This window comes from Falco cherrug, chromosome 5, assembly GCF_023634085.1.
Source record: "Falco cherrug isolate bFalChe1 chromosome 5, bFalChe1.pri, whole genome shotgun sequence".
Classification (NCBI taxonomy): domain Eukaryota; kingdom Metazoa; phylum Chordata; class Aves; order Falconiformes; family Falconidae; genus Falco; species Falco cherrug.
The window spans coordinates 1505153-1517914 of record NC_073701.1 but is presented as its reverse complement, the minus strand read 5'-3'; the positions used below and the strand labels follow the sequence as shown (position 1 = coordinate 1517914).

Sequence of the window (12762 nt, the reverse complement as noted above, 5' to 3'; positions counted from 1 at the left end):
TAACTTTTTCCAGGATCACCAGGGCTTTTCTCTTTTTAAACTCAAAAGGCACTTTAACTTTTTCCAGGATCACCAGGGCTTTTCTCTTTTTAAACTCAAAAGGCACTTTAACTTTTTCCAGGATCACCAGGGCTTTTCTCTTTTTAAACTCAAAAGGCACTTTAACTTTTTCCAGGATCACCAGGGCTTTTCTCTTTTTAAACTCAAAAGGCACTTTAACTTTTTCCAGGATCACCAGGGCTTTTCTCTTTTTAAACTCAAAAGGCACTTTAACTTTTTCCAGGATCACCAGGGCTTTTCTCTTTTTAAACTCAAAAGGCACTTTAACTTTTTCCAGGATCACCAGGGCTTTTCTCTTTTTAAACTCAAAAGGCACTTTAACTTTTTCCAGGATCACCAGGGCTTTTCTCTTTTTAAACTCAAAAGGCACTTTAACTTTTTCCAGGATCACCAGGGCTTTTCTCTTTTTAAACTCAAAAGGCACTTTAACTTTTTCCAGGATCACCAGGGCTTTTCTCTTTTTAAACTCAAAAGGCACTTTAACTTTTTCCAGGATCACCAGGGCTTTTCTCTTTTTAAACTCAAAAGGCACTTTAACTTTTTCCAGGATCACCAGGGCTTTTCTCTTTTTAAACTCAAAAGGCACTTTAACTTTTTCCAGGATCACCAGGGCTTTTCTCTTTTTAAACTCAAAAGGCACTTTAACTTTTTCCAGGATCACCAGGGCTTTTCTCTTTTTAAACTCAAAAGGCACTTTAACTTTTTCCAGGATCACCAGGGCTTTTCTCTTTTTAAACTCAAAAGGCACTTTAACTTCTTCCAGGATCACCAGGGCTTTTCTCTTTTTAAACTCAAAAGGCACTTTAACTTCTTCCAGGATCACCAGGGCTTTTTTCTTTTTAAACTCAAAAGGCACTTTAACTTTTTCCAGGATCACCACCAGCAAACCCCAGAGCACACGAAGTTTTGGAATAAAATGGCATACCTGCATGGCCTCAGCTGCAGCCTTGTGCTGGGACTGGTGGGGGCTCACGCCCGTGCCCGAGCCCCCCAGACCAAGGTAAGGTGCCATTTGCTTTGCAGTGCCCCAAGTTTCTCCTGCCAGAGTTACTGCTGGTTACATTGCCACTTCAAACGTCACATATTTCATTGAGCGTAATGATTCAGGCATCTTGCCAAATTGACACAAATATGTCAAGCCTCATTTTTCTTTGTAATAGCAGCAGACTGGATGATCTAGTCCCACCGTAGTGTGACGGCCAGATGCTATTCTGAGAAAATTATGTCTAAAGAGGGGAGAGGGGGTGTCAAGCAAACGACTATGCATAACTGCAATAGCATATCCATCTGAATAAAATTAGCGCTCACGTGAGTTATAGAAACCAAAATAAACATACCGAAAGATTACAGATGTATAAAAGCCAGAGCACACCAAGGACCTGGGGTTCATGTGTAGTGTTAGTAACACAATCTCAGAAATTCTGCTTTTCAAAAACACACAAAAGAACAAAGTCACCATTAGGCATTTGACTTTGAGTCAATAAACTGTTCCCATTGCCGCCTCTGGCCAGCAAACAGCTATCAGATGCTGCAGTGCCAACTCACTACTGGCTAAAAGCCAGTCAGAAAGTTCTCTTCCATCACCGGGGTTTTTTTTCTGTGGTTATTTTTCACACCAAGCAATACCAAGAATGATGGGGTAAATGGGGTCCTTTTTGTTCGGTTTTGCCTAGGGTTTTTTGATGGGGTTTGAAGCTGTTTTTATAAAAGAGCTTTGGTTACCAATACAACTTTGAATTATTCCCAACCATTCTGTTCACCAGTATCACCACAAGAAAAAGCTAAACCAAGTTCATACAGAAGTTATTTATAAAATCTTCCAGTAGAATATCAGTCACCTCATTAGCCACTGGTTTTAGTCTCACATGCAAGCACTGAAGTGACAGCAATAACAACTGATTATCCACTTCACTGAGTAGTTTACGGATATTATATATACAGATACCTTGGTATCCTTCTGTAGGTATCCATCCCTCGATATGAGAAAGTTCCCAGACATGATATAAAACTACAAAAAAAATAATCTCAGTTATCAGGGTGGCAGTTATTGCAGTACAGTTAAGTTCCCTTCCATCATCTGGGATGGGAAATAGTAATTAATTTCACACAGAAACAGGCATAACATTTATACTGTATGAACTTCTCACTACACTGATCTGGACCAATTTCACAAGTATAACTAACTGTTAGAAGATTCAACCTGACTGTTTAAGTACCTAAATCAGCATTTTTAACAGTTCATAGCAACAACAACCAGTTAAAATAACATGCAAAACACAGTGATAAAACTGAAGTTAAAAATGTATCTAATTCTTAGCACCACTTGTTTTGATTTTTCCTATTTACTGGAAAACAGCTGTTTCACAGACCCATTAATATTTTAATTGCCACAGATTCCACTATCTCTAGAAGGTGGAATTATTCACAAAAGTAGAAATTTGAATTCCCTGAACACCCTTTATACCACCAGAACTCTGTGATGCAGAAAAGCTCACCCCTCTGCAGTATTTTCTTCTCCAGAACACCATGGATTGCAACTTAGAATTCAATACATGCGTTACTTAATAATTTGGAAAACACTTTCCACTCAAATAGAAGCCAATGACAGCAGAACAGATGCCTTCAGGAAACTAAGGATGTGTGATTATAGCACCAGGAAAACAGACACATTCTTGTATCATCTGCAATTATTCAGTTTAGAATTAAACAGTCTTCAGCATTTCCAAGATAAACCTGATTAACAAGAGATTTAAAAGGTCACTAGAAACATGGTTCTTAGTCAAACTAGTTCACACTAGTTTTTTCAGGACTGGATTTTCTCTTTGTTTGGGGGGAAAAAAAGAGAGGGAAGAATATTGTATCTTATCCAGAAAAATAACTGCCCTCTTCTCCAAGAAGCATCTTTCCCACTACTTCTATCATCTCAAGCCCAGAGAGTGGCAAGTGTTTTTTCAAGTTTCGTTCTTAAAGCATAAGGCAAATTTTATTTCACAGAAGCAATTAAAACAACCAGGAAGTCTGTGGTCCAGAAAGTCAGCTCTGGATCATGATTTTATTGAAATATATCACAGAAAGGACATAAGTATTCTGGAGCAAAAGCAGATCCCCTAATATGCATATGGAAAATAGTAAATAGCACTCAAAACACAATACATTTGTAAAGATAGCAACATATCCAAGAAACATCTGCCGAGGACACAGCACATGCTGAAAAGCTATTTTTGCCAGCAACAAACCTAAACCACGAGTAAACCTAAAGCTAAAGCACAAGTTTACTTATCCAGCAGGATATTCAGAGCAAGAACACTGCAGACGTCATCCTCCCCTTCCCAGTGAAGGATTTAAGGGATATGCCGTTCCCATACACAAGATGTTTTTCTTACTCTTTGTGAGCACGTTGTTCGATCCAATAAAAAGGAAAACAGATTAGTTTGATTTACCACTGACTGTCACCTGCTCGTAAGTGGCCTGACCGTACACTCCAGCCATGTCATGCATGCTGACATCCAACATGCCAGCAGGTCCCAGGGAAATACAGTAACAAAATTACTGAGAGGGAGAAACTACTTATGTACCTTGCCTGTGCAAACCCCAGATGCTCTGCTGGCCTACAAACAGGGCTAAACCCCAGCTGAGATGCATGTCATCTTGCAGAAGTTGCTACCAGCACATACTAAATGTGAAAACCTATATTTCTGCATGCTGGTGTTAATAGACACAAGGTAACCTCATTTAAGAGCTTTTAAAACTTCATACAGCAAGAAAATACTTCCATCGTATGCACTCTCGTACAGCTGTGATTTTGCTCATGCCGTACCAATCAGATTAGGTCATGTTAAACCAAATAAAAACCTCCAGCTTGCGCTCTCAAATGGAATCACAGAGAACAGCTACCTGATCACCGTAAGCCTCGATGGCAGCCCTGCAGCAAGCAGTCAGGCAAGCACTTACAAAATCCTCCGGTGGTTTAAGAGGTGGCTAACAAGTAAGAAAGCACATAAAACATTAATGTGCTGAACACCATATGCAAGGTAATCCAGTTCATGGGTTTGCATCATAAGAGTATTTTTAAAAAGAAGGCAGAAAGAATCACAAATATGATTCAACATTTGGGCGAATAAATCCTGCAGAGAGCAGAACATACATAGCCCTGTATTTCACACCTCAACAGCCTTCAGCTTTCTCTCCCAACGTTTCCCACCGCCTCAGCAATGCTCCCCATCACTACTGGCACCCCACAAACCCCAGCCCTTTGCCACCACAGTGTTGATTTCCAGCCACCCTTCTCCAGTGATGAGGGAAGAACAGAGGACACGTGCTGGGGCTGGGTCAGAGCTACCCCGGCACAGACTGACCAGCAGAACAAGTACCACAAAGGATTCTTGGGCTCATGGCTGCAGTTCTTCCTTCAGCACCATTGCTAATTAAGGTCTTTATCTTTCACCCAGCCCTGAGATATTTACAAGGTACAGAAACATACTTATTTTGACAGGTCACCCTTTGCTGCTGATGGATGTCACAGGGGAGAAAGAGGGAACAGAACAGCACAAGGTCAGCCAGCGCTAGAAATGAACGTATGGCACAGCCACATAAACTTTGTTTCCTGGGGAGACAAGGCTAAAGCAGCCTTTTAAAAGTAGTCTCTAGCTTTGAAAAGGTTAATAAATAACCTATAAAATATCTTACCAATTTTTTTGTTTTGTTTTAGAAACACCAGTGTACCTGGTTGGGTACTCAAAAAACAAGAATAGAATTCACCAGGGAAAATCAGCTCCCTTATTTTTTGAAATCTGCAAATACTAACCGACACAAATAATACCGAAACTCCTGACCTTTTATTTGAGCGAATGAATGAATGAAGGTACCTTATTTGCTCTGTACAGGACTCTAGATCAGACAACATAAAGACAAAAGGAACCAAAAGCCTACAAATTTTATGAGCAAACATTATATTGCCAGAACTCTGCAGCTCTCAAAGCTTTTCCCAATACTTCCCCCCCATGAATAAGTGTATTACCTTATTGTATCAAGAATGAATAAAGTAAAATGTATTTGCTGACTTTCACAACAAATAGCAGAAGCCATAACGATCAAGTAAGAGGTAAAAATCTACATTGTAACGCAGGTACTTCAGAAAAGTTAGTCATACAGGACATCGAGAGCCTCCGACTTTTTATTTCAAGCTTTGGGGCAGCTGGGGAAAGGCACTTGGTTTTCCCCTTTCTTGCCTTACTACCTTGTGGGCCTGCTGAACGCTCCTTTCCCCACAAACAGCTAACTTGTAACAGTGTTCTGAATCTAATCTATTCTAGCAATAAAGTGATAACTAGTTGCTGAATTAAGACAGGTGATAGCACTCCCTTGAGCCTCCAACTGGTAGTGAAAAGAACAAATCCCAGGAGCTACACCCGAACACACGCCCCCAGCTCCCACTGCTAGCCCCAACAGCGGCGGCCCACCCATCAGACCGGGCTCCTCAACACCCAGCGCTGCGCGGACGAAAGCCTGGGGTGGTGGAATACGAGCACTGACCGCGTTTTGGACTTTACAGGCTTCCCAGGGAATGGCATAAGAGGAGAAAAAAGGCATTACAAAATGCTTCCTCTTCGCCCGCATTCCGCCTCAGTTCAATTGTGCTGAAAACACGTACACCACGATGTCACCAAACTCACCATTAGTTTTACACACATTTGTTGTAAGGAAGCAAAAACCTGTCACTCAGAACTAGCTGGGGAGGACTGAAACATTTGCGTTTACTACAGCAAATTGAGAAGACCAGAAGATGGGAGAACTCCTATAGTGCAATATGCCCACAACTAGCCATGCTTCTTACTATTGCCTACACTGCTACCATCATCAAGCAACCCACATTTATACTTAGGTTCTTTTGAGATTTTAATCTACAAAACTCCGAATGAACCAAAGTGCTACTGCCTCCCACCCACTAGCTGGCCTACATCCAGCCGGCAGACTTTCTGCCAGTTCCCCATGCCCGACTGCATTCCAGCTTGTAGACACTGCTGGGTTTCTGTGTGAGCTACAAGTTAAAACTTTTTTTGGGGGAAAAAAAAAAACCAAAACCAAACCTGGAAAGCATAAGAACTGGAGAACACCAGCTCTCAACTCCTTTTTCATAATACAGGAAATACTTTGACAAACTGAAGTACAGCAAGATAACTTGAAGAAAGCATCATTGTACATATGATGTAGGCTGTTCAGCAGATGGGGGGGAGGAGGGAGGACATCTAGACAGATGGTCTAGAATTTGCATTTTGTAATTCGACAATGAAAGCATTTCTCAGCCTACAACATAACACGCTAATTTCAGAAAAATCTTTGGAATAATACAAGAGGGTACCTCTCCTGCAATCCAGTACAACTTCAGGTGAAATCCAAATGGGGTTTAAGGGTACAACATGGGGATTCCAGAAGAAATCAAGACAAATCAAACTCCCACAAATCTTCAATACCAGCATCGCTTCTCAAGCCTCTTCTCAAAACGGAGGCCAGAACAGAGAATGGCATGTGGCTATTGAAAACTCCAGCTGAGAAAAGTCTCCAGGTACAGATGGGCAGTGCTCCTGTAATAGCTTCAGCAGCTGAAGCCCGACACCAGACAGACAGGAGCTCTTACCCTAGGCATACAAGACGTGTCTGAACCCTGACTTGGGATGTTCCACTCCTGCCCTCTTTCAGCTCCACAGGCATCACCATGAGGAGCTGCACCTCCTGCACGTTGCACCCTAAAAAGCCCTCATTTCTACACCGAGCCCCTCACCTTAAAACTCAGTACCCACACTGCAGAGAGACTGCGGAGTCTACTCCGAGGACAGTCTCAATTTCATGCAAGGAAAAAATGGACAGAGCAGGAGTCAGGGCCCAGACACTACACCAGCTCCTGATTTTTCAGGGAAGAAAACAGGTTCTCTAAATCACAGTAGCAAATAATCTTAATTACCCTAATGAGCTGTGCCTCAAGTAAAGGCAGGAAAGGAAAAACTAAGAGGTTTATACACTTTTATACTTGATGGCATGGCTGAGGATGACAGGAGACACTGATCCCACTGAGCAACAGAGGTTAAACTACCTCCTCTGCCCACTTCTACTATGGCTAATTAAGTCATATAGACCAAAGACAGAAGTATCCAAAAAGAGATATTAGGCCTGTCACATTTCTTTAAAGGAAAAAAAATAAAGCACAATTGAAAAGAAGAAATTAAGACTGAAAGGTCTTCAGAGTCATTTTTGTTACTTTCACCTCCTAAGAGTAGAGACAGCAGCTGCTACTGCCACAGACAGCCATACACTGAGCAAGAGCAGAGCGAGCACTTTTAGATTATTGCCATACAGCTGCTGACCCACAACCGGCCATACCAGACTGCCAAGCTGATTATATCTTCGCATAACACAAGTCAATATTCCTTAGCTTCACAGGAACCAAGTCAAAGGCGTGACTTACACCCATCCGCACCTACTCATGCGGAGGCCAAGCCAGCTGTGGCGGTCAATGGGATTAGCAGCACCTGCTATCAATCTGATAACATAAGGGCTGGTGGTTGATTTAGGGCTTTTTTAGGCACAGGCAGGAATAATGACTTGCAGTAATACACGGGAATTTAGCAGCTGAAGATACAGCTCTGCAAGTTCCGAGGCACTGAATGGTTGGCACAACAGTAGTCCAAGTGCTCTTACAAAGTGGCTTTGCAGCTTTCAGCTCATAAAATTACATTACTCCTTGCCTCTAAGATTAATGTACTTTTACCACAGAAATCATCTTAGCTTTTGTCAAGTAATATAAAGAACAGCTGCTTGACACATCATTAAAGAAACAAGTCTGCTCAATTTTCATATTACAGATAATCTTATTTTAAAAAAATCTGATCAATCAAGAGAATTACAGGGCATCTGCATCCTCACTCATTTACATTAGATGCCAAGAAACCATAAGAAAGCTTTGGAATGAAAACAAAACAGTCTTGCAGAACTGGCACCAAACAATAAAATACTTAAGATAGCTGGAAAGTAACAGGGTAGTGAGAAACACCTTACGCGTTTTTGTGTGGCAGGGGAGATGCAGAAGTGACAGTTACCCAAAACAGCGTAATAAATTTTGAGTGATGCACAAGTTTGTTTCACAAGATGTCTTTTCAAAAGCATGCTGCTCTCCTTCCAGAATCCTTGCAATATCCTATTTGAAACTGAGAGAAATTCATCTCTGGGAAGTGAAATTGATTTTTAAAAAGCATGTGTATGCACATATCTTCACAAGTCCTGGACAAGCCTTTTCCACCCTCCCTCCTCCCAGAGGCAAAATCTCACTGTACACCTTTCCAATATTAGTAACCCGTTCCCCACGCATTTTCCTGCAAGTGCACACGAAGAGCTTACCCACAATATGAACAGCTAAAAATAAGTATTAGCTTGCACTACAGCCCATCCGTTTCCCAAAATAGAAATTGCAGGTTTATTCCAGATTTTAACCATCTTCTCACAAGAAAGCTCTTTTTCTTTATGATAGGAAAGGACACTGCAATTCTTTAACAAATGCTTATTTACAAAAACAAGTCCTTAAACAGAAACAAATAAGATCATCAGGAAGGGAGTGGGTTTTCCCACCTTTTTCTGTCTGGAAGGGGAGAAGAGGGACAGAAACAGTAAAAAAAACCCAAAAAACAAACAGGTCAGTGGAAGGTGTATTGTTAACATCACCAAGGAGTAACCACTGTAACAATAACAATAAAAACACTCAAGAATGTTAAGGGAGGCAGGGAAGATGTAGGAAAGCAATATAGTACAAAGTCCAGGGAGAATGGTTGTTTGCACACCCAACACCACTAAGGCACGGCTGCACAACAAGACTCTACGTACACCATCGCTTTATTTTGCTAGAAGACAAACATGAACATGCCCCAATAGCCTGCACAGCTCAAAATGTAAGGGGTAGGGGGAAATGGGCATTAAAATATTATCACCTATATACCAAGGGAGCAGCATAATAATGATATGTGGGTTTTAGCATTTGATACAGGTCAATACCAGCATTCACTGAAGAAACACTTACCTTTAGCCACTAAATCAACACACCTGTCATTTCATGATAGAGTGGTATACTTCACATGAATGACCTTTGACTTGATTCCTTCTGAAGTCCCACAGTTCTTGGAAATACAGCTTGTCAAGCCATCATCACGCTCCACATACAAGACTGCACCCTCCTTTGTGTTACCAGTAGGTTAATTTACCTTTTGTACTGTAACTCCTCAATGCCATCCAAAAAACAATACTTATGGAGTAGCTGACATACAACTTTGCTCCTTGATAGTATGCTGAACACAATTTTCCATCCCAAACAGATACTGAGTACGCTAGAATTCACTACTGAAGCCGCTATACTGTCCCAAAATGCTGTCTGGCAATGTCGCTGCCAATCCAGCAGCAGGAACCCAGCAACAAAAATGGCAACAGGTGTTTTCCTCCATGGAAAACAGTCACCACAATGGCACCAAGTTAGCAAATAGCCTGTTGGTAAGACTACCTGGTAACAAGCCAAAAAAGCTGCTCCAAAAGTAAAGCACATGGCCTTGCTTCACAATGCCTGCTGCGGCATTCACACAAGTGTCTCACAAGCAGGTTAAACAGGTGGGCTTTTTTAGTAGTTAAAACACACTTGCAGGGCTAAACCAAGGGTAATATCTATTGTTTTCTCAAATAACTCAAGAGGCAGCCATAAAAAACTGTACATGACAGGGACAGTTTGGGGGGGGGGGGGGGGGGGAGCAGCACAGGGAGGTGTACACATTCGCAGCTAACGGAGGAACCCTGGGAGAGTTAAGTGATGATGGGATTACCACTTCCTTCAAGAACAGATCCCAAACACACAACACATTTAGCTCTGACAGTTGTAAGTTACTGCTTATGTACATGACAGACAAAACCAGTACAAACCTCGTTACTAAAGCTGTAGCCTCAGTAATTACACTTAAAGAAGAAACCTGAAAAGGACCCACATATGTAGGTCAATCAAGAGCATCGCTCCAGAATTATCAGCATCAACAAACTCCTTTTTCTTCAGCCCATCTACTGGGCAACAAAAGGTACAACAGTCACAGCTGGAGTTTCGAACATTTCTGAACTGTTCTTTTGTTTCATTTGTCTTCTATTTTAAAACCTCAATTTGACTGTATGTACCAGAGCGACAGGGAAAGCAAAGAAATAAGATCACAGAAAAAAAAAACACAAAAAAACCTGACCACAAAGATAAGACCTTCTAAGTCACATTAGAGTGTGTCTAAACCTATGTTTTGTGCAACATTTAACCGCACCAGCAATTCACATCATAGACAAAAGAAGCCTTTGTTAAATATTAAGCACCCATGCCCTTTCAGTTAGGGAGGAAAAGCTCATGATAAATGCCCAAAGTCATCCAACAGCAAAGATGCCTTAAGGACAAATACACAGACAACCCGAATACCGTGTAACTCACAACAGATGAATAAGGTGAGGTAGTTATACCCTCCCCTTCTAAGCTAGCACAAATAACCTTTAAATAGTTCTTATATCACATCAATCGATAGGATACGCTTTAAGCTGTTCTCAAAGGAACACTATCAGCAAAAGTAACCTTTTGTTAAATTTCACTGTATTACTAATTTGAGTATGGAAAAGCATGTATTTCATTACCCATCATCACATTTTGCACATTTTTGACAGTGAAGAGAGATCAGTCGGCTTCACTGTTGATCCAGGTGCTAGGGAAGCATCTAAGCAATTAAAGTACGTTAGATGCAAAGATACTGTATAAGCCTCCTTTAAGTTTTTTAATCTCACTTTTGAAGGCTTAACTTCACGTGACCCTGCCTTGAACATTTAGAGGCTTGCACCGCACAAAGCCTTAGGTGGCCCCAAAAAGCTATCCACAGCATGACAATCACCCTTGTTATTCCAAACTGCTATTTTATATCCGATTTCCTTATGCTGGTAACCACAATTAAGGAAGCTTAACCACCAGCACCTCCAATTGTCTGGAATAACATTACAAGAAGCGATTTTAAGGGCCAGGAAAGGCGATTGTGTGCCACCTACGCTATTTCTACATCCTGCATGTCATCGGCTGACAGCCTCCGGATCACAGCACGAAGTCTTCGTCAGATTGAAGTTTTACTACGCTATTCAGCAACAAGCAGCTGTTTTGAGTAAACACATAAAAGCTAGAGAAAAGATGTGGCGAGTTTTCAGTCACTTCTACCGTCTCCACCAATGCCACAACTTAAGCCCCTTCTTTCCACGACTGACCCTGGGAAGGGGCTAGGCTGAGGAAAGAAACCAGTCCCTGGAGGAGAGCTCAGGTTTATCCTCCCAGCCCTCGCTAGGCAGAAGGGATTTAGCCAGAATGCTAAATTCACTTGGAAAAAGGTAAAAACGATGGAGCCGGAGCCACAGCCACGCCGGGCAGCTAGCGGACCCAGGGCCAGCGCTCCCCAGGTGGCACCCCGAGGTGGCACCCACGGGGGAGCCGCGACGATGTCGGAAGACACGGGGCCGTGGAGCGAGGATGGACACGGCCACGGGAAAGAGCCAGGGGAAGGGACGCCCCCAGCACCCCGGCCCCGCCGCCCTCCCGGCGGGTGAGCACCCACCTGTGCCGGTGCTCGTCGTGCCCTTGGCCATGGATGAGGAACCCGCCGAGGTTCTTGCCCCCTTTGCTGGTGTCCACGTGAGGAATGAGCACATCCTCCAGCCCCAGGTCAAAGCGCTTGTGCTTGGAGGAGTCGGGGAGGAAGAAGAACGCCCCGAAGCACAGGGTGATGAAGGCACTAAGAATAAGGAGCAGGATAAATTTTTCCGACAGTCTCAGGGTAGCCCTGTGGTGCGGGAAGGCGGCGGCCCCCAGGGCGAGGGGGGGCAACCGCCGCCCGGACAGCGGCAGCAGGGCAGGGGTGGTCATCCTTCCGCCGCCCGCCCGCCGCGCAGCCCGCGGCACCCTCAGCCCCTCCGGCCGGCGGCCCCGGCCCGGCCCGCCCCGGCCGCCTCCCGGCCCGGCGCGGGGGCTGGGGGCGGCTGCACCATCCTGCCCGCGGGCACCGGGCCGCGGCCCCCCCTGGCCCGCCGGGCCACCGGGCGCGGGGGAAGGGAGGGGAGGGGGGGGGCCGGGCCGCCCCGACGGCCCCCGCCCCCCCGGGGGGGGTGCTCAGCCGCCCCGCTGCCCGCGCGTCCCCCTCGCTTGCCCCGGGGCCGGCAGGGCCCGAGCGGGCGGCTGCGGTCAGCGGCGCTCCCTCAGCTCCGCGGCCGCGGGACCCCGCCGGTAGTGGCGAGCGGCACACGGGCCGCGGGGGCCCGGCCTAAGGCGCCGCGTCCCTCCGCCCGCCTGCCCTCCTCAGCCGGGCCGGGCGGAGGCTCATCGCCGCCGCGCCGCTGCCGCCGGCGCCGGGAACGGCCACCGCGCCCCCCCCCCGGCCCCGCTCCCCGGCCCCACGGCGCAGGCGCGGCGGCAGCGCGCAGGCGCGGGGCGTGCGGCGGGGCCTCGAGGAAGCGGCGGCCGCGGGAGCTCCGCCCCTTCGGCGGGGGGGCGGGGCGGGGGCGGGGCGGGGCCCGCGGCAGGGGGCGGGATGGGGATGGGATGGGCAGGGCCGGGCCGGGTGGACTGGGATGGGGCTGGATCGGGCAGGACGGGATGGGATGGGACGGGACAGAACGAGACGGGAT

The 12762-nt window shown here is 45.2% G+C and overlaps 1 protein-coding gene across 3 annotated transcripts in view; it reads right to left on the bottom strand.

Annotated features, from left to right (window-relative positions):
* The window catches only part of MAN1A2 (mannosidase alpha class 1A member 2), a 148734-nt gene extending 136212 nt beyond the window's left edge, over positions 1–12522 (bottom strand). For 2 of the 3 annotated variants that reach the window (XR_008732358.1, XM_055711042.1), the window contains exon 1: positions 11697–12521. Coding sequence is in view for 2 of the 3 variants with exons in the window: in XM_055711042.1 (XP_055567017.1) it covers positions 11697–12004 (308 nt within the window). In the remaining variant the exon portion in view is untranslated. Of the gene's footprint in view, positions 1–11696 lie in introns of all 3 variants that reach the window. The other variant, XM_055711043.1, reaches the window with a different exon arrangement.
* Positions 12523–12762: the final 240 nt, after the last annotated feature.